General features: G+C 47.4%; 2 protein-coding genes across 2 annotated transcripts in view; both read left to right on the top strand.

Annotated features, from left to right (window-relative positions):
* Nucleotides 1-7753: 7753 nt before the first annotated feature.
* Nucleotides 7754-15100, top strand: LOC128278722 (uncharacterized). The gene is made up of 8 exons (XM_053017452.1): nt 7754-7759; nt 10814-10916; nt 11011-11224; nt 11300-11454; nt 11630-11677; nt 11762-12012; nt 12941-13415; nt 14502-15100. The coding sequence occupies exons 1-8, from the start codon at nt 7754-7756 to the stop codon at nt 15098-15100; spliced, it is 1851 nt and encodes a 616-aa protein (XP_052873412.1).
* Nucleotides 15101-15709: 609 nt separating this feature from the next.
* The window catches only part of LOC128278721 (protein starmaker-like), an 8745-nt gene continuing 1793 nt past the window's right edge, over nt 15710-22661 (top strand). The window contains exons 1-4 of the mRNA XM_053017451.1: nt 15710-15758; nt 21312-21522; nt 21593-21710; nt 22260-22553. Of these exons, the coding sequence (XP_052873411.1) occupies nt 15710-15758; nt 21312-21522; nt 21593-21710; nt 22260-22553 (672 nt within the window). The remainder of the gene's footprint in view (nt 15759-21311; nt 21523-21592; nt 21711-22259; nt 22554-22661) is intronic.

Below are 22661 nucleotides of genomic sequence, written 5' to 3'. Positions count from 1 at the left end.
TGGTTAAATGGTTTACAAACGACCTGCCCCGGTGGTGTGATTGAAAATTATTTAAATTATTGGCCCCCGGCGGTGGCGGCGGCAACGACGACGGGCCGCCGTAATTAACGGACCATTCCCCGCGCCCCGCGGAACTCCGCCCGGCCAGTGCCCGGACATATCAAATTCACATCAACCATTGAAGGTGTGCCTTTACGCACGTTTCACGCGTTGTTTCCCATGCCATTTGGGCTCTTGGTCCCTGCAGCCGGTGCAGTTCCTCCCATGGGTCCCTGCTTGGCCTTGCCGGGGGTTGAGCTTCGAAGATGACGATGGGGTGGCCACATTTTTCTCCCACATGGTGTGTGTGTGTGTGTTTGGAAAGAAACACTACCGTATAGACTGTTGTTGGTTTTGTTTGGCCTCTGTGCCGCGTGTTGCGATGACGTTAGGAACACGCTTCTTGGGCTTTTCTTAATTTCATTTTTGTCGCTTTGGCGCATGGCCTCCCATTTTAGTAGGATCCTATCGGCCGCAAAGCTTCGGTAGTGCAATCGCCTACACCGCAGCGAGCGTTTGTTTACGGAAGGCGCCAGTTCGAACCCTGACACCGTGGACTTTTGATTCTGTGTTCTCGCGGGTGCTTTAAAATGAATAACAAAAATTGACACAGACAATGCCGCGGGCGCGCGTATTAATTTGCCCGTTACCAGCCTTCGTTCGCTGACGCTCTCAGGAGGGTCTATAAAGCAAAATTAATTTAGCACGTGCCATTAGCAGCGCGAACAATATCGCAATCAGAAGGTAGTGAAGTAGTGGTCGCTGAGAGCGCTGAGAAGCATTGAGCACCGTACTCGATTTACGTTCTGTTTCTTCACTCTAAGGCCCCGTGATCCCATTTTTGGCATCGCGCGCCATCATTAATTGCTCAAGTGTGGCACCGAAAACCCGGTGCCACTAGCTTTTGAGGGACATCACGCTCCCGTCACTTTTACGACAAATTACTCAAATTTATACGATGCTCAATCAAGATCGTTAGCGATCAACCTTTTACCAGCGAGCCCGGGCCCGGAGATGCGTCGCCGGCGTATATTTTCTCACAACGGCGGGGGGAATTCAAATGTTTGGTCAACATCATCATCGGCATCACCAACACCACACACAGCCATCAGCGTCTTCCGCGGGTGGTTCAAGGTTCCGGTTCGCTCGCGCATTGTGTGGCGCAATCGGCGCGCAAGATAAAACATCATCAGCAACACACTTCGCAAAGGTTGGCCGCATTGATCCACATCGCCGGCAATCCCCGGAACCTTATTGGGACGAAAGTAGTTTCTTGGCACTTCTTCTTAAATCAGCGGCCGCCTCAAGTGTGCGCGAGGCCTCTCTCGAGTGGCGTCGAGCCCCTCGAGGGGGGTTTGTTTTTTTGGTGGTGCTGAAGTCATCATTAGGACATTAGTCACTCGCTCACGTCCACTCACCACCTCACCTGAAGGCGAAGTCCGTACATCCGTGTACGCACGTTGGACGCACGAGTCCCTCTCGACAGCACGTGAATCCGAACCCGGCCTACCAAGCCGAACCGAAGCGACCACCGCCGCTGATATAGATAAATGTGAAGGATAACCCGGTATGGCGAACCCCCCTCCGGTATGATGGTGGGTTCGGCAAACGAGGTGTTGCGTGGCGTTATGTTTCTGTGTGTGGTTTAGTGGGGAACCGACAAAAACACACCCGTGTTTGGTCGACAATTTTGTTTGGCTTATCTGATTGCCGATTTAATGCTTTGATGTTTTTGGCACAAACTATGAAATGCCTAGGTTTTATCGTTTTTATTTCATGGAAGCTAAAACACTCATACACGCCACTCTGAACCAATTGCAGAAGGTGAAACTACACATAAAAGTATGTATTTTGCTCAAGTTGAAACGCTTCACGGAAAAAATATTGAAGTGTGTAGATGCAACAATCCCCCGCTGATAGAGCAGTCGGTAACGCTCTTCGCTGTCAGCGCAGCTGGCCGTGGTTCGAATCCCGGGATCGGTTGTAACTCAACCGGCCATGGTTTCGATTCCCGATACTGGCGTGACAGGGGGGTTGGCGCGGGGCTAACAATCCCGTCCGTAAAAAAATAAATGTTACAGAAAGAGCATCAGAGATTAACATTGTCTCTGGTGCCAGGCCAAGACTGCTCAGCGGTTGTAGCGCCAAAAAGAAGAAGATGCAACAATAAATACAATAAGCTACAAATTTCAAATGTAAAGATTGATAGTAGACAACACAAACCAAAAAGGTAAAAGAAAATATAAGAGAACTGATAAAAAATAAGTAAACAAACAAATCGAACAAACAATCATTTAAAACTACAAATAAGTAAACTGCGAAACAAACACTAAGCAACAAAGAGACGTTAAAACATTCAAAATGATAAATCCGCACGTTTCTTATTAAGTTAATAAACAAACAAGCGTTGAAAATAATAAATAAGTAAAATTGCTCAATAAACAAGATGAAAACAGAATAAGTGAAGTGGAGCTACTACATGAATAAAACCCGTGTGCTGTTGCAAGCGAGTGAATGAATTTAAAATTTCACCGTTCACATTACTGACAAACACTTGAAGATTCTCGTACGTGTACACCATCGAAGAGGAATGTTAAAACATCGCAGGGCCGGATTCTTATGTTCGGGCGAGCGGATAGACGAACGGAACAGCTTAAGGTGAGCGTGCTGCCAGAACCAGTACCGTGGCGGCATCTCGGAGGCGTGCCAGCCTCCGACGTCGTGTATCTCGCACTCTTCAACCGTTTCTTCATCCGCTTAGTGCCATCCGCGCCGGGGGCGTTCGCACCTTAGCCACCGCTCTGCACAGCCCATCCCACCTTGATAAGCTTGATCTGATACCGCACGCTCGTTAGTAGCGGCCCTTGTGTTGTTGTGTGCGTGTGTGCACACCAACCAACCAATAAAACAAAACAAAAACGAGATGGAAATTGAAAGTAATTGATTTATGTGCTCTGCCGAAACCTCTCACCCAGAAGCGCACGTTATACACACACAAACACACACCAGCGTCACATTAAGCGCCACTTGGAATAAGGTTAGAGGATAACGATTTTCTGTGTTTGTGCCTGTGTGTTGTGTAAACTGCGGCGGGAATTCACAAAGCCAAACACGATGAAGGATCACGATAACGACGTTAATGGTGCTATTTGGTCGAAATTGGAAAATTATTGGCAATATGATTATAAGCTTTGGAGCTTGTTTTGCGATCGTCGTTTGAAGCCGAAAACACGCAGGTGGGCTTCTGCGGGTAAGCAAATAATGTTGCGTGCATACCAAAAATTGTTGATCCAACATTTTGGAAATGCTTCCGTCTTTTGAACATATGATTCGGTGTCTGTTATTAATATTGCAAACACTTGTTTAAATATGGAGTTCACTGTTGATCTGTTTTTGAATTTTGACCTGATTGAACCTGCTCCATGAAGCTCGAGGCACGATTTGAACTATTGTATAAAATAATGAATTCAAATGTTCCAAAAAGCGTTTACCAACTATGGTGGTGATCACCATAATTACTCCTTTGATTTTATGATGCAAGGGCTCACGCTGCAAGGGGAGAAAAGCAACCTTTTGAATAAATCACAGAAGTTTTATGGCAATGAAATTACAACCTATAAATTTCATTTAAAAATTACATGTTTCGAGCAAAGATTCGAGGATACCTTGTGGAGCATTTGCTTTGTTTGTAAAGGCTCTGTCAAAAGGCAAAGGCAATATGTATTGATCTCTGCTTTCAAATAATGGTGCCGCTAATAACCGAACATGATGTACTGTTTCAACTACTGCCGAGTTTCCTGTTTATTTCCGGGTTCCAGGACGAGTATTTGATCTTCCGTCCCCTTCAAGTCTCGCCGTCGAGTGGCCAGAAGATCAAATATTTGCGGCCTCCCAGAAAATAGCCATCCTGTTACCAAACGTAGAATGAATTCAAAAAACAAATAAGATCTTACGCCCCGATAGCGCACGCGGTCCCTTCCCTGCCCGCTGGTTCCCTGGCAACTCCCGGGCGGGGGTCACCTCGGCTCGGCCCGGAGTCTTATTCGGCTGAACGACTGAAATGAAATTACGCGAAATAAATATTGTACTTCTTTCATTCTTCGAAAGCTATGAGCTGCTTCGTCCGCTTCTAAGGGCATCCGGTTGCCAACCGGCGGCAGTTGGCAGTTGATGCCGGTCTCAAGGACCGCCAAGGGGGACAAGCGTACGCCTAGCGAAGGCCAGAGGTTCATGACACGCCATTTATCTTCCCGAAAACAGAAACAAACGTTCGTTTCGGATGTGACTCCCGCCGGATTTGTCAAGCGTGTAGCGGGTGGCAGCATCCGAATGATTCGTTCTTTTCTAGTTATGCTATCATATTTCATGCACGGCCACCTCGCGAATGTTGCCATTGTTTCGGTGAACGAAGCCGGCCTCTTTAAAATATTATCCAACTGTCGTACGTAACAGCTTCGATGTTTGTCCATTGTAGCGGAAAACAAAATTAAACATTGGTAATCCATTCGAAGTACGAACACTACGGATGGAGTCCGCGAGCGATGCCTCCGAGTGAATCCATTAATCTCATTTCTTCTGGCGCAGCAATTTATTATTACTAATCTGTTGGGGGTTCTACGAAAGACGCTGCAGAATCGTTAGAGGAGGCATCCATTTTCGGGGGCCGACATTACGTCATGTGAGTCGCCACAAGCTGCCGGAAAGTCTACATACCCGAACCCGTACGATGGCGTCCGCATTAGCCAACGCTTTCTGCTGACCGATTGCTTAGTCCGGGGGATGGTCGGACCAAATGTTAATCGCGCGCCAGTCCTTAAAAAATGAGCGATGAAATTCAACACACCAGGCCAGGCTCGTGCCGGGAGAGCTTGTTAATGGTCTCCGGCTTGTAGCATCGTGACCCCTCATTTCTCTGTCACAAAGTCCCAGCGACAAACGCCCAAGACGAGTGAGGACCCACTTACTTCTCGCGAATTGGGTCAGTTTTTCTTCGGCGACTTTCGGTATCGTTGACTAACTCGCGCACTCGAAGCGTGCTTTTAATAAGGCCGGCTAATTGTGCTCATTAAAATCACTTTTACTGCACAAGTTTCGCAATGTCAGTGCTACGAGCCCATTAGACAAAGTGCAAAGCTAACAGGCGCGGCACGATAAGCAGCTGCGAAAAGTTACAGCATCCAGCTTTGTTGCTTTCAGCAAGTTTGAATGAGAAGAGCTAAATTGAAAAGAAAGGCTCGATAAAGCACTGGGGTTGAATTTTTTATTGGGTTAAGCGAAAAATGAAGCAATCTACATCAGCTGTCCGTTACTGTAAATCGCAATAGAAAAAGAATATATACTACTAACAGATGAATATTGGCCATGGATAAACACAAAGCAACAGCAAAAATATTACAGTAGGAGGGAAAACAGGAGCAACATAACGAAATATGTAAGAGCGTAAAACAGCAGATACGCAATAAGATATGTTTAATAAGAAAAACAAAGAAAAATAAAATAACTATAATCAAAGATGAAAAAAAAAAATTAAGAATATAGAAAACAATTGATGGGGATAACCCTAACCATTGCATTGACCAGTGAGATGTCCTTAAGACTGCAAACATTTGTTTCACCGATTCCTGGACAAGAATGGCCAGCCAATGCATCGCCATTCGGTTTGTTGTCGGCAAACTGTTGTCCAATTGTTTGCTCTGATCCGATCGCTTCTTACTTAAAGCGAAACAAAGCTGGCCCGTTGTAAGGAACATCCGTTAAGTACAGTTCTTAGAAATGGAACAGAAAAGGAATAATATTTGATGGCAAAATGTCCCTGGTGGTGTGGTTCAGGAACATCTGTAGGTTTTTGGGGACCACTTAGTCCACTTGGGGGACCGTCACCGGCAGACTTATCTCCTGTGGAACGACTGAAAACAGCTTCATTTTGCCCATTTTCCACGAGCGTGTCACGCCTGGAAAATGTGAGGTGCGATTGAAAAGCCGCCTTAGCCACCGGGGCACGGCACATAGAAATAGTCTGCCAAAAACGATGGTAAATATTGTAGCTTATTCTGGTTTTTCTGTTTTGGTGGCGGCGTAGTCGGCAGAACGTGTCTAGCCGAACGCGAAACCAATTACGACCAATCCTCAACGCCGCAAAAAGAGAAAACGACAACCGACGACGAGGATAGCGAATTCTTACAGTATTAGCCGGCACAAACGGTACGCAAAAAAACCGCAGCGAAAGAATGAAACATTTGCCACCTCTTAAGCGGGGCGCGTCTGTGAGTGCGAACTCATAGCTACTTACTTCCGATTTCAATAGCTGCCGAGGATCGACCAGCGAACCATGCGACGAAAGAAAAATGCGGCAAATTAAGCTCTGCCGACGGAACGTGATGCTGCAGCGAACGGTCCGGTGCTGAAGGCGCCCAAGATACCATGCTAGGCAGAAAAATAGCTCGAAGGATGTTTCGGGAGATTCTCTGCTGCCCTTGTGGAAGCATGGACAGCATGACGCTCCGGGTTGCAGGCGGCCCCATCCTATCGCAGCAGTTCTATCTTCTTACTCGCCAAGACGCGTTTGTTTGTCCAAGGAATCCCTAGCGGCCATTCGCGGGCAGAAGAGCTTTGACCATTTTCGCTGTACAAACGACAATTAAACGATTTTCCGGTCGAGCTGCTTCGATTCGAGTAGGTCGGGCCGAGAACCGCGAAAATAGCATAATGCTGCTCCATTAGCGGGGTACATGGTGCGCATAATGCAGAATGCACATTATCGGCCGTGGCATTGGCCTTGTTAGCGTCCCGGACAAGCTCCCGATAAGTGCGGGGCATTAATTGAATTCAAATGTACAACATATCGGCAAATAATGCAGGGTGAGATTGTGGCCCATTGCTTCATGCTGAAATCGAAACTGGAGAGTACGCAACTGTGTTGTGTGGATTAGGGATCGCCAGAGTCTCGATTTGGGGCGATGCGAAGCAGAATTCTGTGTATTAGAAGCATTCAACCAAAACGGCCTTCCAGTTCCCGAATGATTAAACCATGTTTTGGAGAAAGCATACCTAAAACATATAGTGGTTTGTCCGGAGATCATACGCCGCGTTGTACCGATGAAATATAGGTCTAAGCATAATACGAAACGAATACGAAATGGTTGTATTTTCAAACATAAGAAGGAATAAATGTACTGAAACGAAAAAGTTAAGAGAAGAAACAAGCTGATGAAAATAAAAAATTTAAATAATAAAATTCAGTTCAAAGCAGGCAAAGGCCCATCTGCACAGCTGGCGTGAGTTCTATAGGAGTTTAGTTGGGATGGATTGAAGTGCATAAGTTGGAGTTGGGAAATAATTGAAGCAACAAAAGGAGGCAAACATTGATGTAACAAAATGGATTTCCACAAACCCATCTGTCTCAACTTTACAAATACAAACAAATGCTGCGCGTGAGGACATACGTTTCGCTTCCCAAGGCGAGATTTGCCCCTGCTAAATGTGGTACGAGTGGTAATCGAGTCACTTCGATTCCGATCTGGTATTTGTTCGAACAACATTCCCATCTCGTCAAAAGCAATTCAATTCCAACAGACGCTATAGCTTAAAATTTTCACGCTCCGAAAAGGGGTTGCAGCCTCCACCTCGTGATAGGTATAGACTAATGTGAAAAGGATACAGCAGACGGGCAACGATATCACTTAGAAAAGACGTCCAACAAAAGAGCAACCCCAGCATGTTCGTGAGTGTGCCAATCATTGGTAGGATTATGGCGTTACTTCCGGCACAGCAAGTCGCCCCAACTAGTTGCTACAGCAGTGTTTTCATCGCGTGGCCGTGACGTGGGTCACGCCAGCACGTCGACTGCTGAAATCGGGTCTGGCGTGAGTTGGGTGTTATCCAGCAGGGCAAAAAAGAAAAGTAGCGAAGTCCCAAAGCATCTTGAAGTGTACACGCGGCACGGTTGGCGTCTAGCAGGGGTTTCCGCCCCGTTTTTGGTGGTAGTGTTTTGCGGTTTGAAACACAAATATATCACCGACCGAACAACAAACGACGCCGTTCGCTTTGATGCCTACCCCGGGCTGCCGCGCTGCACTGCTGCCGTATCCTAGATCCTAGACAGTTGATTCGAAATCCGGACTGATTCGTGGAAGGATAGCTGGCGGTTGGGGTTGGCAAAATAAGCTCGACTGACAAGCCAGGTCGGCGGCCCTCCAACCCGATGTACTGGCGCGTGCAGTTGGGCGAAGCACTCGGCTTTCGTCGGTACCGGTGACTAAAAATGGCTTTTGATACGAGAATCAAATACCCTAGAAAACGTCTGAAAAATAAATCACAGAGATCAGCCGCACCTCGGAACGGAACAGATTGCAGATGTAAATGGTTGTGCACGTGCGAAACGAAGAAAGTCAAGCTTAACGGGTAATCTGCTTTCCCCAAAGTCAAATAACCTTTTTCTTTCCGTTTGTTTTCTTGGTGAAGTAGAAAACATTTTCGTTTACCATTTACCATGACTGTTGGTGATCAAGGATATGGTGGCCAGTTTGAAGTTACAAGCTTTGAAAAGTTCATCGTTCACTAGTCGTTCGTACATTGGCCCATGCCACGACTATGTAATCGGTTGTTAATCGATTTACGTTTTAAAATTTAAAAGCAAATAAGGATGACATTGCAGGTTAAATGGTTAGCTCTCTAAAACAATATTTTTAAGGATGGTAGAATTTCACCACTAACACCAGCTTAATTGAAAAGCAATGGAGGACTATGTTAACTATAAGAAATCCTCATTTGGTTTGTTGTTCACGAGCTACTATTTCGCGGATGGGCATTGGTTTTGTATAGGGTTCATACTGAAATCTGCTACGGGATGTCAAGGAAATTGTCGTCTGCTTAGGATCGACCAGTTGCATTGTTTGGAAATTCGATTCTAAAACCGACACCTTTCTCAAAACCGCTGTGGCATTGGTCGCCCGGAAAGCTTATCCGAGATAAACGCGAGATCCTTCGGTGTATTGTCTTACGCAGGATGGCCACCTCGTGGCCACTCAGAATACAGTTGCCTCCGCCCGTCAACCTAAACACTTGACGGCGGTACCCCAGGAGAGGGGATTAGCATAGAATCGTCGCGAAAGGTGAACGCGCCATGCGAAAGGCGTGTATCCGTGGACCTCTCCGTGGTGGGAAGTCAGACCAGACCCCGGACCAAAAACAATGCAATCGTGGCTGCCTAACGTACGCGTTCAGTCGAGGGCAGCTGGCTGGCGTGTGGAGCTCGGGTTCGGACGGACTCCATCAACACAATTGTATGTCAAATCGGTTGGAGAGACAACCCTAGCCGACAACTTGGCACACCGTGTCAACCGTGTTGTGGCCGATCTGCGAGCGAAGTCTCTGCCGAGTCGAGCGATTGTCCTACACTGACTTCCCCGAAAAGAGAAGGGCGCAAATGTCAGATCGGCGAAAAGGAACGCAGTGTGCGGTGTGATGGCGCACTGATTAGGAAAGTGCGCGCACCTTGAGCGATTCCAGAGGTACTACACGGACCGCGCTTTACCTTGGTGACTGCGATCATGCAGTGCGCCCATCCGATTTCGTCTCGATATCGTTCGATTGTCAATTATGAAGTGTGATGACATCGGATCGACGGATGGCATCAAATTGAGCAGACTTTAGACATGGTATTGGTGAATTAAAACACACCCGCTTTTTAAGAAAATGAAAAATGAGAGCCTCTCATCAATAGCTGAAGGAAGTGGCTTCAAAAGTGACAGGAATGTTCGTGGTTAGTACACTGCGTTGCCAAGGTATTGTAACAACAAATAGCACGTTTGGATGCCATTTGTTGCTACAATACCGTTGAACCTTTGGACCTTCGAAAAAAAAAAACAAAATAAATAAAGATACGAAGCGGAGCGATTGACAATCTGCTCAAAAATGCCATTCTTGCAAATGCCATCACCGTTATGGGCCATGAGCGCGACCTTCGGCTTGCAGTCGTCTTCATTCGGGCACATTCCAACTCCATTAGCAACTTCTGAAATGGCTGTCACCTGGCTTGGTAAATAGCCCAGCCGGGTTCGGTCGTTTGCGTCATCGTCGTCATCGGCGACCCGCTCGCGCTCACCCCCTCACCCCATCCATTACACCAGAATCCGGAAATTCATCAGAAACCCGGAGCTTCCTGGGGTCACTCGGGCCGCCGAACGCAACATTCAAGTGCAAGTTTATCATTCCAATTAGAGCCCCGACGGTGAAGGTGTCCGACCATATGTGCCCATGCAAGTACTAGGCACCGTCGTTGCCCCGTACTGCTCTCAGCCTGATCGACTCGGCAGAGCATTGTTGATCGTGTGAAAATGTCATAAATGGGGAAAACTACCGACACGCTGACTGCGGTATAGTTCCAAGAATCGTGGTGCTGTGTACGCGTGGTGTACATCCGTTTCACGTGAGTGGATGTGATGCTGGTGTTACAGCATTACCACTGCAGAAATGGCTTGAATACTAGTTTTATTTCGTATATAAATTAATTTAGGTTTTCGAGTTTATAGGTTGTATTGTTTTCTTTGCTTCGTTCTTTCTGATGCTTTTTCAATTGGTTTTATTATTCTGTTATTTCTTTTTCACGTATCGTATGTATTATTTATACATAAACATTCTTTTGGTTTTGAATTTTTGACTTATTTATTTCAATAACCTTATTATACAGAGTCATGATGAACCCAACTTGATGTAAGCACTTCGAAAGAATTGTGATATTTTGTTAAAATCAGTGTCCATATATTTCAATTTGCAGACCCTAGCATTCCTTGGCCGCTTCGCGAGCTCCGAACAGGAGGTAATAGTGGCCATTGACGAACCGGGCAAAACGCAGTACCACGAGGCTAACTTCAACACGAGTAAGTGCAAAAAACCAAGGCGTTTTGGGAGAGAGAGAAGGTGTCTTCCTTATTCTGGATGATTGTTGCATGCTTTTTGGCCGTTGGCTTACAGGCTCCTATCAGTACGGCTACAATGTGGGCCCGAACGGTCAGTTCCATCATGAGACACGCGGACCGGACGGCGTCACGTACGGCTGCTACGGTTACATTGATCCCAACGGCCAGCTGCGCGTCACACACTACGTGGCAGACACACATGGTTACCGAGTAGTCGAGCCCAATCGGCCGGTCGAGATATTCGTTGACGCTCCGACCCAGTACAGCAAGTGAGTAGTGGCCTAGGCCCGGGTCCAGGACCTAGACTCTGATTGGGAATGTGTGTTTTCCCGCGTCCCCGGTAGCTCCATTGTCGAGGACGAACCCCGTGAGAGACCGCGCGGACAGCTGCGACCGTGGACCGAGCTGTATCTACCGAAGGGTTGCGGAATGTTTCCGGGAGGCATGCGTCCCGAAGGAATGCCAGGCGCGACTCAACCCACACCGCGTCCCACGCCAGGTAAGCTTTTGTTATGGGGGGAGGGGCGGGCCAGGAACCGAGGGTGATCTTCTACGAGGGCATAGTCCGGCAGGTACTCGCAGCGATATTAGATGCACGGGGTAGAGAGCACGCACGTAGTCATGGCGCACCGTTCGTTGTTTCTGTTTTTTTCTTGCACACACTCCGACTACAGCACCGACAACACGACCCAGCACAACCGGTGGAAGCGGACCTACGCAAGGTATTGGTCGGGAAGATAAACCCATTAATCTCCGTTAGTGCACTCCGTTCCAGGTACTCAATATTACTAATCATGTTCCCGTAGGAAGCAATCAACCGAACCAGGGGCAAGGTCAGTGGCAAGGTCAAGGTCAATGGCAAGGACAGGGACAATGGCAAGGCCAAGGACAAGGTCAAGGACAAGGTCAGAGTCACCAGGGACCGATCAGTTCCGGGGAGCATCAATCGCAACACCAAGGCAGTCACCAGGGAAGCCAACAGGGTCCCCTGGGCTCCGGGCAGCATCAAGGACAGCACCAGGGAAGTCATCAAGGTATCCACAGTGGACAGCACCAGGTAAGGGGAACCTGCAACGCGTACGGGTAATCACTTCACGAAATTGAGGTCGTTGTACATTGCGTACAACTCGCTTTTGTACTGACTTCTAGATTGTCCCTCCACACATATGGCGCCAAATATCAATCTGAGCATCTTCCTCTCGTACGTGGCTAAGAGTGTTTCGTCAGTTTTGGAAAGAGTCCATGTCTCAGATGAGTATGAGAGTACTGGGATTATGAAAGTTCCATATAATTCCAGCTTCCACAGTCTTGACAAGAGATGTGAGCGAAACAGTTTTCTCAGACTGTAGAAAGACCTGTTGGCTGTTAAGCGAAGGGATTTGAGAGTTTTCCATTCACCTTTACCTGGCTTGTAACGTTGGTCATGCTCATTTTCACAAGTCTGGTTAGGTTGGCCGGTTTTTTGAAACTAGTCATGGTCTCATACAATTTCACTCTAGCTATGCTGCCATATGCGGCCTAGTAATCGATGAAGCGGTGCTATGTGTTCTGACTGAACGCAATCATCTTTTGAAGGATATGTCGCATGGTGAAGATCTGATCTGGTGAAGATCAGTGGTAGACTTTCCTCCCTGATCCTCCCTGATAGTTACCAACTATCTTATCAACGTATGGGACTAGTCGTTCTTGTAGAACGAGCTTTGCGCCTATAGTTGAAGTTCCTCAGAGTGATTTTTAGGTCTGTGGCATTTCGTGAAACTTCTGCTGCTCCTCCCTGTAACTAGTGGGAACGTAATTATAATCGGGTCGTTGCAGATTGTTAGTTCCGCCTTTTGCGTTAACTAAGCTAGAGCCACGAACCTCCGAAAGAGGTGCAATTTTTAGGAAACCAAGTTGTCGTTCGCATCGTTTAAAATACTACATGAATTGAAATTCAGTTTAACTGCGCCGAGAAGAGAGTCTAATGTCAAAATTCGCCGACACAGGGAGAACATCAGCACCAGCACCAGGGACCGATCAGCGGTAGCAACCAGCATCAGGGTAGCCACCAGGGAAGTCACCAGGGACTGTCACAGGGCGAGTTCCAGGCCCAGCACCAAGGGCAACACCAGAAACCGATCAGTGGCAACACGGAGGACCACAATCTCCAAGTGCAAGTTTCCTGGGGACAGGGAATGGGGCAACAAGGAGGAGCACCACAGTCGCAAGGCCAATCGCAAGGTCAGCAGTCGCAAGGCCAATCGCCGGGTCAGCAGTCCCAAGGCCAATCTCAAGGTCAGCAGTCGCAAGGCCAATCGCAGTCACAGGGTCAGCAGTCCCAAGGCCAATCGCAAGGTCAGCAGTCGCAAGGCCAATCGCAAGGTCAGCAATCGCAAGGCCAATCGCAGGGTCAGCAGTCCCAAGGCCAGTCGCAAGGCCAATCACAGGGTCAGCGACCGCCACTTGGAGGTAAAGTATTGTGTGGGGAATGCAGATACCAAATAACGCCTCAGCCTTTACCGACTATGTGTTGCTCTTAGATATCTGATATTTAGTCGTAAGTGGTTGTAACGTTATGACATGGTACTTTACTAAAAAGTTTAATTTGATTAACAACTCAACGACTAATCGTACACAAACACTTGCGCTTTTCACACATGTCACGCCTACACCCAAAACACGCGCACAAACATACGCCACCATCGGGCCACACCCGCACATGTACACTGAAACACATGCACACCACTGCACACCAGTACAAATTGGTTTCGGATTTAAGCCGGGCCAGGGGGGGCTGCAGGCTACGCTGGGCCTCGGAGGACCGCACGGTAAATACCTGCCGGAAGCTGCTGCGGGAGGAACTGCCTAATGACTCCCTAATGACTAATGCTCTTGTGGCTGTGGGTGGCCATCGAGCAGGAGGTCTCTCCGTAGGTGCGGCCGTGTCTGCGGCTGGAGTGAGTGGCCAGGCGAGCGGTTCTCACAGCGGGCCCAACCACAGCGCTTCCGGAACGATCGGTGCCGGTGCCGGAGCCAGTGGAGTGCAGGCAGGGGCCAGTGTCGACGGAATGGCCACGATCCTCGGAACGACGGTGGATCACTCGCACATTACGACCGTCACGGCTGGCGGGTCCACCGGCACCCAGATCACGCACGGTGGCCACAACTCGATCGACAACCAGCACGTGTCCGTGGCGGGCAGCACCGGTGTGCAGGTCGGCGTACAAGCAGGTTTGATCGATAGCTCCTTGAATCACACCGGGCAAGTCTCGGTCGGTGGGGTCAACGTAAGTAGCGCCACGTCGGTGGGCGCAGGAATCGAGGGCACTCTCACGACGGGGCTGGAGGGCAGCGCACATCTAACGCACAACACCAGCGTCTCGATTCCGACCGGCGGTCAAGGTAGTATTCACCCCGGGGACCTACCACAGTTCTGGGGGTCCTCTCCTCTACATGGCTGGTGCTGGGATGTTGATGTGGGGTTGTAGAGTTAGTGCATGCTTGTAACCCGACACCCAACCCGAGACACTGCTGGAGTACTGACGGCGTCTTTCCGCTTTCTGCCAGGTACGACAACGGAGCCGCCCACTGGAGGTCAGGAACCAGCACCACCCGTTCCTGGATCGCCTAGCACCGCGATCGGTGTCCATCCACCGACGAAGCCGATCGACACGAGCTCACCGCCTGCGTCGAACGGTCCCGGACCGGGGCCGGATAACCCCAACAACCCGAATAACCCGAACTATCAGATAGCCGTCTCGCAGTATCCGTACTTCTTCGTACCGTACCCGTACCCACCGCCTAACGTACCGCAGGCACCGTGCAACTGTCCCGCAGACAATCAGCGGCCTAACCAGCAACAGCAGCAGCAACCGGGCCAACCGACCGGCTACCTTGGGTTCATTCCGGTCATCTACATCCCGAACTGTCACGCCCAGAAGAGTGGGCTGCCGGCGAATCTCAACTGGCCGGCTCCACCGCCACCGTCAGGTGTTGGACGTTCGCTGGACCAGCTGCCTGCCCAGCGGTTGTTCCAGAAGCCCGACGGTACCTGGGTGTTGCAGCGAGCCCGATCCCGGCGGCTCCGTGCCCGACGGCCACCACCGACGGTAGCCACCCCGTTTGACGGGCCACTGGACACCGGCAATCTATTCGGGCGGAAGTAGTCGGGAATCCGCCGATCCGACGGGGCGAAGAGCCGATAATGAAGAAAATACTCATCTTACTTTAGGTACATCGAATAGGTTTTTATCTTCACCTACACGCGAAAGGGATCAGCACTAGCACCGTGTGTCTATACCGTCTACACCGAAGCTCGATGCCATCTCGGGCAGGTCAGCCATTTTGTTTCTTGCCGCCATTCTGTGATTTAACTTTGGGCCGATGTCAAACACGCGAAATAGAAGAGCGCTTGCCAGAGTAGTCGATCGGATGGGGTGAATTTGGGTCACTCTGTGGCCCGTGTAATGGTTTTGGCTCTCGACTATTTCTTTCCACATTCGGTAGTGCTGTTAAATTATTTACGTATATCGCGGAATGAAATAAATGCAAGTCAACGCATTAAAGCAGAGCCGTAGAGTTTTATTCATATCACACCTTAAAAACCTGGCACGAGTCCTGCTTTACTTTACGAGTACGTGCAGAGCTTTGAGATCACTATGTCTGGGGATATGACACCAACCGCTTCTACTTCTGGTCGGTTCGAATCTGGAAGGGCTTCTAACTCTGCAGTCAGAAAATTACCTTTACTCGTCTTCGGAACCCCAGCCTACGGAATGGCGGATAACTTCTTGGACACTAACGCGACAGCATTTGGCTTCCGAGGTCAGCCGATATCCCTTAAGCACTAGACCGACCGACTTAACGTATTCCATAACAATAAATAACATCTTTTGTTTCTTTAACGGTCCACCTTTTGAACAGCCGCCGTTCGAAGCGTCAAAAGCGCACTGAATTGCATACTTTCAGGCGTTTACCAGCCGGTGCCGATGTAACCCTTCGGTGCACAGCAAATGTACCGTATCGCGCAAAGCATGTTCCAACGGGCTACTTTGTTGACTAAGTTTCATGGAGTGGTGTTGAGCAGAAAGTAATGGACGGGATTCCGACATAAGTGTTCAACATAATGCTGCTTCTGACGACTGAACCCAGTGGCGCATATATTTTGTGTGTTGATCTGTGATCCCGTATTAAGGCAGTCAATTAAGTTTCTTTCGGAAGGGAAGGACTGTCAAGTAGTAACGGCGTGTGGCCTCACATGCGTTAGTCATGAGTGATTCCAGGTTCTCAAGTGAACCATTGCCCCATCAGCAATTAAAGCGCATCTAAAGTCAGAAGTTAAATTTTGTTACCGACAACCTCCTCATACCTGCAAGTCCACGATTTGGAGCTATTTAACCATTGTGTAGAAAACCTTTTTTTGTCTTCTTCCTCGAGCAATGATTGACCATTTAGCATTGACACTCGCTCGCCGCTAGCTAGAACATTGCTTCACATATAATATTCAAATTCTTTCGATGATCATCCGGACGACGGCTATTGTGGTGATGTGTGAATTTTTAATGAATCTTTAAGCTTCGACACTAAACCGAAAGGTCAAAAGTTCAGGTTACCTCGCAATTTATTGGTGGCAGCAAAAAAAAGTCAACTCAGCCGGACAAAAGTAAGTAATTTTTCGTGAATTCCTTAATTCTTCTTCGGTGCTCGGTGCCACACGTGCTTCGAATAGCATACATTATGGAACGAAAACAAAGCGTATTAGCGATTAGGAGAAAAAAAGATGCCGAAGTTAATTTGCAAACATTTTGGCAGCCACCACGGTCGGCCAGAATGAAGCGAGCAGATGTTAGGTATCGGAAAAGTAGAATGCATAATGAGCAGAAAGCGAAATGCGAGAAAAAATTAACAAAGATGATACACAGAGAAGAAGATAGCATACATCACGATCAGCGCAGTGACAAGGTGACATGTCACGACGCAACACGATGAAACTAAACTGGAAAACAACTTGATTTCAATAATACTTGCAACCAGCCGCGTTTGGTAGTTTCATACTTATCTACGTGGTGCTTTAGGGTGAAATTTAAGTGAGAATCTTTTACAAAAACTGGCTTTCGAAAAAAAGAATTATCTGCACACGGACAATCAGCTTTTCCATGTCCGGAATCCGACGTGTTCAACCGATTAGCCGATAACCGATCACAAATCTAAAGGAACTAAAACGGTTTTTGGTCCGTCGGGAAAATAGGTTAATGTCCGCTCTATGCAGTTTATGGTCTGTCAATTTAAGAGACTCCGTAAGCTATATACTCGTTGTTCTGTTGCATCGCTGTCGATGAAAACTGCCGCTATCTCAAACGGGGCCTTCACGCCCTCTGTGTCCCTGTGGACGACCTAAGAAGGCTTTGCGGGTTAGTTCGTCGTCCGCTATTCTCATGACGCGAGCAGTCCATCGGAGCCTAACGAGGCGTATATGCTGCACTGAGGTCATCTAAGTGTGGACAGCTCGCAACTCAACTGAATTATCATAAACTGAACACCAACTCAAAATAAAGAGCGTCGTCGTTTTACGTTGTAAGAACACTCCCGCCAGGGTAAATGATCGGAGTTTTAACAGACACGACTTCACCGCAAACAGTCAACGGGTCCACGTTCATTGCCCTTCGAATTGTACTTTTCCAATTTAAGTTTACGCAACGCAATGCCGTCTGGCTTTTCGGACTCTACATAACACTTTAAACATCGAATATTGATTGACATCAAAATTGACTCGACTCGAGTTAAATGTTACTAGTGCATCGGCAGTTAGAATGATTTACTTCTAACTGCCGATGCACAGAGCCACCCTGTGCGAGTTCCGTCTCCGATGGCTTTTCTGACGCTGCAAGCTTTTTATGCGACACCCTATGCCAAGACTGTCGTGCAGGCTATTGTGCCAATGACCGATTTGTTTTTCACTTTCACGGCCACTGGAAGAAGATTCGTTTTCGTCCGGAACCAGCTGGTACGGAACTGTGAAGTAATACACACGCTGCAACCGGAGGTGTACGCAAACTCCACAAGTGTCGCCGGTGCGTGCGGTCGACTTGAAACGACTCGTGATATACGCGATTAAGAAACTCCATCTGGTGCTTTCCCGGTGGGAGCGGATATCGTTTTATTGCCGGTCCCAATAAACTAGTTCGTCAGTGCTGAGTAGAAGCGCCGCCCGTACGACAGAGAGTGCCCCAAGATCCAGAACTCTGGAGGAATCGCACCGCCGTATGGTGGTATGGTAAATGATCGGCCATAAATTACTGCACCATAAAATCCCGCTCGCGGTGGATGAAGTCACAAAGCGCAAAACAGCGCCAAGAAGAGTAACACATAATTTGTAATTTGGAAGATGCTCCTCGTCGTGGTGGAGGTCAACGGGTTTGCCCGAGGGATCGTCATAAGGAACCGAAATGGAAAAACTGGTCCAGTGGCGACGGTGGCCACTTCTTCTTCTGCACCAGGTCGGTCGCGGGTCGGTCGGTCTCGGCGATACCGGTCGTGTGTGCAAACATTGTACACCAAACAGGTGTGTGCGTGTGTTAGAAAAGGATGTTTTCGGGGAATCGAGCCGCGGTTCGATAAGAATCCGCGAGTAAGAACCATCAACGCAGCGAGGGGTTCAGGGCCACGGTCGAGCTGGGTAGTGAGGTCATTAGAATAATTTGAACATCGACGAGACCAGTCCGGGGTACGGTCATCGACGAGACCGGTGGTGGCGAGTCTGCGGAGACGAAGCGGAAAAAGGATACATAAAATGTGGAAAGCCCATCGTCGGACCTGATCGCGTGGATCGCGCGCGTTGGTTCTTGCATTCTTCGTCAGCCGATTCTAAATTATGCTGCCTTGTAAACCAATCCGGCGGCCACAGAGCATATCATCTTAAAATTTTTTTGGGGAACGAAGTCTGTTCTCTGCTCCTCTCAGTGGAAGGGGTTGCCGCTGCACACCACTACGTAGAGCCCCAGGGGTAGCATTATCAAAACGCGGCGGATCCTGCCTACCGATGTCCAGTTTCGTGTTGGAGCTCGCAGAAGTCAGACGACACAGTCCTAAAGATACCTTTCAGCGCAGGAGTTGGGTTTAGCTTTTAGCAAGTTTTGTGGTGGGAATTTTGTGAGCGGTGCAGACATTTTTGAACTTCGATTCGTGTAGGCGGCATTTGGGAGCAGTGAAGCTCCTTCGAAGCTCCGAAGATGCGGCCGGATTACGTGTTGGTAAGTGGCGTTTTTTTCTTGTTGGGCCGATAAGATTTGGGGCCACCGTGTCACTGGCGCACGGCTGGTTGAATGTCCCCCCGCGGTGCGGTGATTATCGCTGTCGAGCTGTGTGTTGTGCAAAACGGTGCGTTGGGTGATGTGTCTGCCGCGTGCCGGTGGCTCAGTTGGGGAATTCCAGATAACCTCAGTATTGTGCGGAAAATACGTATTTCATTGAAAAACCGGGCCGATTTCTTCGGTGCTATACAGAGTACAGTCAATGATATGATACGATACGATCAGCGAAAATGAATGCAGAGGAAATATATACGATTTTCTTTGACTTCAGATAGAGAGCTATTGTTTCCTTGATTAGGTCCATCTGAAAGATCAGTACAGGCGAACTTTGCATAAGTGCATATTTCATTAGTAATATTTTTTTTAATGGATCTTTGGAGACAACATCCTTAGCCTTAAACAAAAAATCACTTTACTAAGAAATAACTTGAAACAGAAGTGTTGGGTACGAGAAATATGCTGATTGTAAAGTGAATTCCCCACCTAACTCTGTGGCTTACGCCCAATACTTCAAAATGTGTTGCCTCGTTTGGTACAGTCTTGCCGCAACATAATCTTCTCTTTACGCAAGGGATGGGTATCCTGATTGATAAATATTCTGTTACCTGCAGAATGGTTAACTTAATAATCCATTTTTTAGTTGGAGTTAAAAAGTTCTCGTGTGGGCCTTGAAAGTTAGTTTACATTCGTCAATTTTTATTACATCTGAATCCTACGATTTGTTTGTTATTGGACATAGTTTGTTGAGCTTTTCAGCTTTTTCACAATCTCCAATGCTGTTATTAATATTTGTCTTTTGTTTTGTTTTAATTTTGTCTTTAATAACATTATTGACACAATCGTATCTCGTTGTATGTAAACTCATGAAACAATGATTTAACATTTGATTTTTCCAATTTCCGAAGTTTAACTTCAAGTAACATAGCCTATACTTTAATGTAAATTCTGTATTATAAATTATGTAAATCTTTCTATCATCCCATAAGCATTTGAGCATGGGCATCAATGAGTAATGTTGTATGTAAGAAGAGACAGACAGACACAACACAGGCATACAGGCTTAACATTTTAAGCACTCAACATGTTGTTGACCACGATCAAATTTAGCTCCATTTTGGAAATCAAGAATTAATCCTCGGGAGTCGGCTTTCTGGTTTTTGTAGTATTCTTGATAGGAACTTAAGTTTTGTAGGCATCGGCATTACGTATGCCGATGGCTTCTATGGGGGAACGGCTTACTACCACGTTTCAAATGAGGAACGTATGTTGACCAATGTTTCAAGCTTCCAAGATGGATCGGCATAGTGACATTTTAATTGGGACTAATATGCGAAGAATCGATGACGGATGACGTAACGTTAGAAATAGGGTAACGTTGACCAAATGTGCCACTTGCGCTTCAACTAAACAGGTTTTTCTGTGCATAGGCAGCAAATGTCATAGAATCAAGACCAAGGATCCCACTGGTTCTCTTTTTTTGTATTTTTCATTTCTCATTTGATATAAATGTTTTGCAAACTATTATTAACGTGTTATCTACATCGTGACAAGGATGTTTATTTTCATTACTCACCGAGGAGCGCAAAAATATTTTTTTAAATCTTAGAGCAATGAGCTCAGCGGTGGAGCTGAATTTATTTTTGGGGTTTTTTGCTACTTCTTTCGGAAAGAATCAATGTTGCTTGGCAAGAACAACAATGATCGTTAAGCTGAGGCTGAGCTTTGTAACGGAACGTTTCCAATGATTAAAGTTTTTCATGAAGCGTTCAGTATGTTTGTGAGATCCGATTACTTGGATGTAAATGAAAATATCAATCTTTGTGCTGTTCAAATATCAAGTTTCCCATCCTTCAACTATGAATCTTATAATTACGGCCCAGTCCGTTCTTCGAAGATAAAAAAAGACTATGAAACTATTAATGGTTTTGGAATTTTTACTCTAGCTGTTCTTAGTACTCTTGGTGACTTTCGTCGATGCTAGAGAGGAACGGGCGTACAGGGGAGGTACGGTATCGAATCACGTATCAAGAAACACCTGTGGTCTAACGCAGTATGATCTAATCCACAGGAAAAGCCCAATACAAAAAGGCCGATTTGAAGGGAGAAACCCAAATTCAACACCAGAAAACGATCGACGATGCAGTGCTTGGCTGCTACGGGTACATTGATGGCCAAGGAAAACTGTTTGTTACTCACTACATGGCGGACATGGGTGGATATCGGAGTATTAACCTGAACAACCCAGACAAAGTTACCCTAGAAAGGGCACGATCCCTGATGTAGGTACCGACTGTGAACCCTTTCGAAAACGGGTGTTGATTTGTAACGACACATTTTTGGTTGTTTTAGGAATGGCGCTGATGGCCCCATTTCGGATCTCTTTCCTATCGACTGCACCGAGGAAGGAGCTTATGGGCGACTCAAGAAAATGGCAGAAAAAATAAAGGAAGAGTTCGAAAATGGTTCCGATGACGAGGAAGAGGAAAGAAAATCTCCTTCGTATGATGATAAAGACGAGACACAAGCCCAACCGAAGGCTGGGAAATCACCGAAGGACCCTCAGCAAGCGGCCAGCAAGGGCAATAATTTGAACGATCAAGACAAACGCGATAGTTCCGGCTCACGAAGACCAAGTAACAATAGACGGCCCGGAGGAAATAAAAAAAGCCCAGGTAAAGCCGATCTGAAGCCGAAGTGGGACGATTCTGAGAATGCAACCATTGTGCAGCTCCCAAAATCTGCCTCTGATAAGGCGAAGGAATCCACACCGAAGTCAGAACCCAACGAAGAACAAAGCACCTTCGACACTCGAATCTCTGATGACTCAGACAATTCACTCCCTAGCAGTAAGACACCTGTCGACAAGTATAGCGTAGCAAACCTTTTAATGAATTCCATCAAACAAGACGGCAAAACAGCGCCAAAACCAGGGAACGATGGAACAAACTTAAATATGCAGCATGGTGATCAATCAAATGATGCTCCATTGGACGCAGAGGATAACGCGATTGACCAGAGTCCAGGCGGTCTAGACAAGGATTCCAATACGCCTAAGCAAGGTGCTAAAAATTCGCCGACGCCAGGTAAAGATGGAGCTCCTTCCAAGAAACAGGATCCGAAGTCTTCGGATAAACCAACTAAAGGCGACAAAGATGCGTCTCCAGACGACAAGCAGGATGACGATCAATCAGATGATGCTCCATCGGATGCAGAGGATGACGAGGCTGACCAGAGTCCAGACAGTCTAGAAAAGGATTCCAATAAGCCTAAGAAGGGAGGTAAAGGATCACCGAAACCAGGCAAAGATGGAGTTCCTTCCAAGAAACAGGATGCGAAGTCTTCTGATAAACCAACTAAAGACGACAAAGATGCGTCTCCAGACGACAAGCAGGATGACGATCAATCAAATGATGCTCCA

The sequence above is a fragment of the Anopheles cruzii genome, chromosome 2 (assembly GCF_943734635.1).
Source record: "Anopheles cruzii chromosome 2, idAnoCruzAS_RS32_06, whole genome shotgun sequence".
Classification (NCBI taxonomy): Eukaryota; Metazoa; Arthropoda; class Insecta; order Diptera; family Culicidae; genus Anopheles; species Anopheles cruzii.
This window is presented reverse-complemented; position numbering and strand designations above follow the sequence as displayed.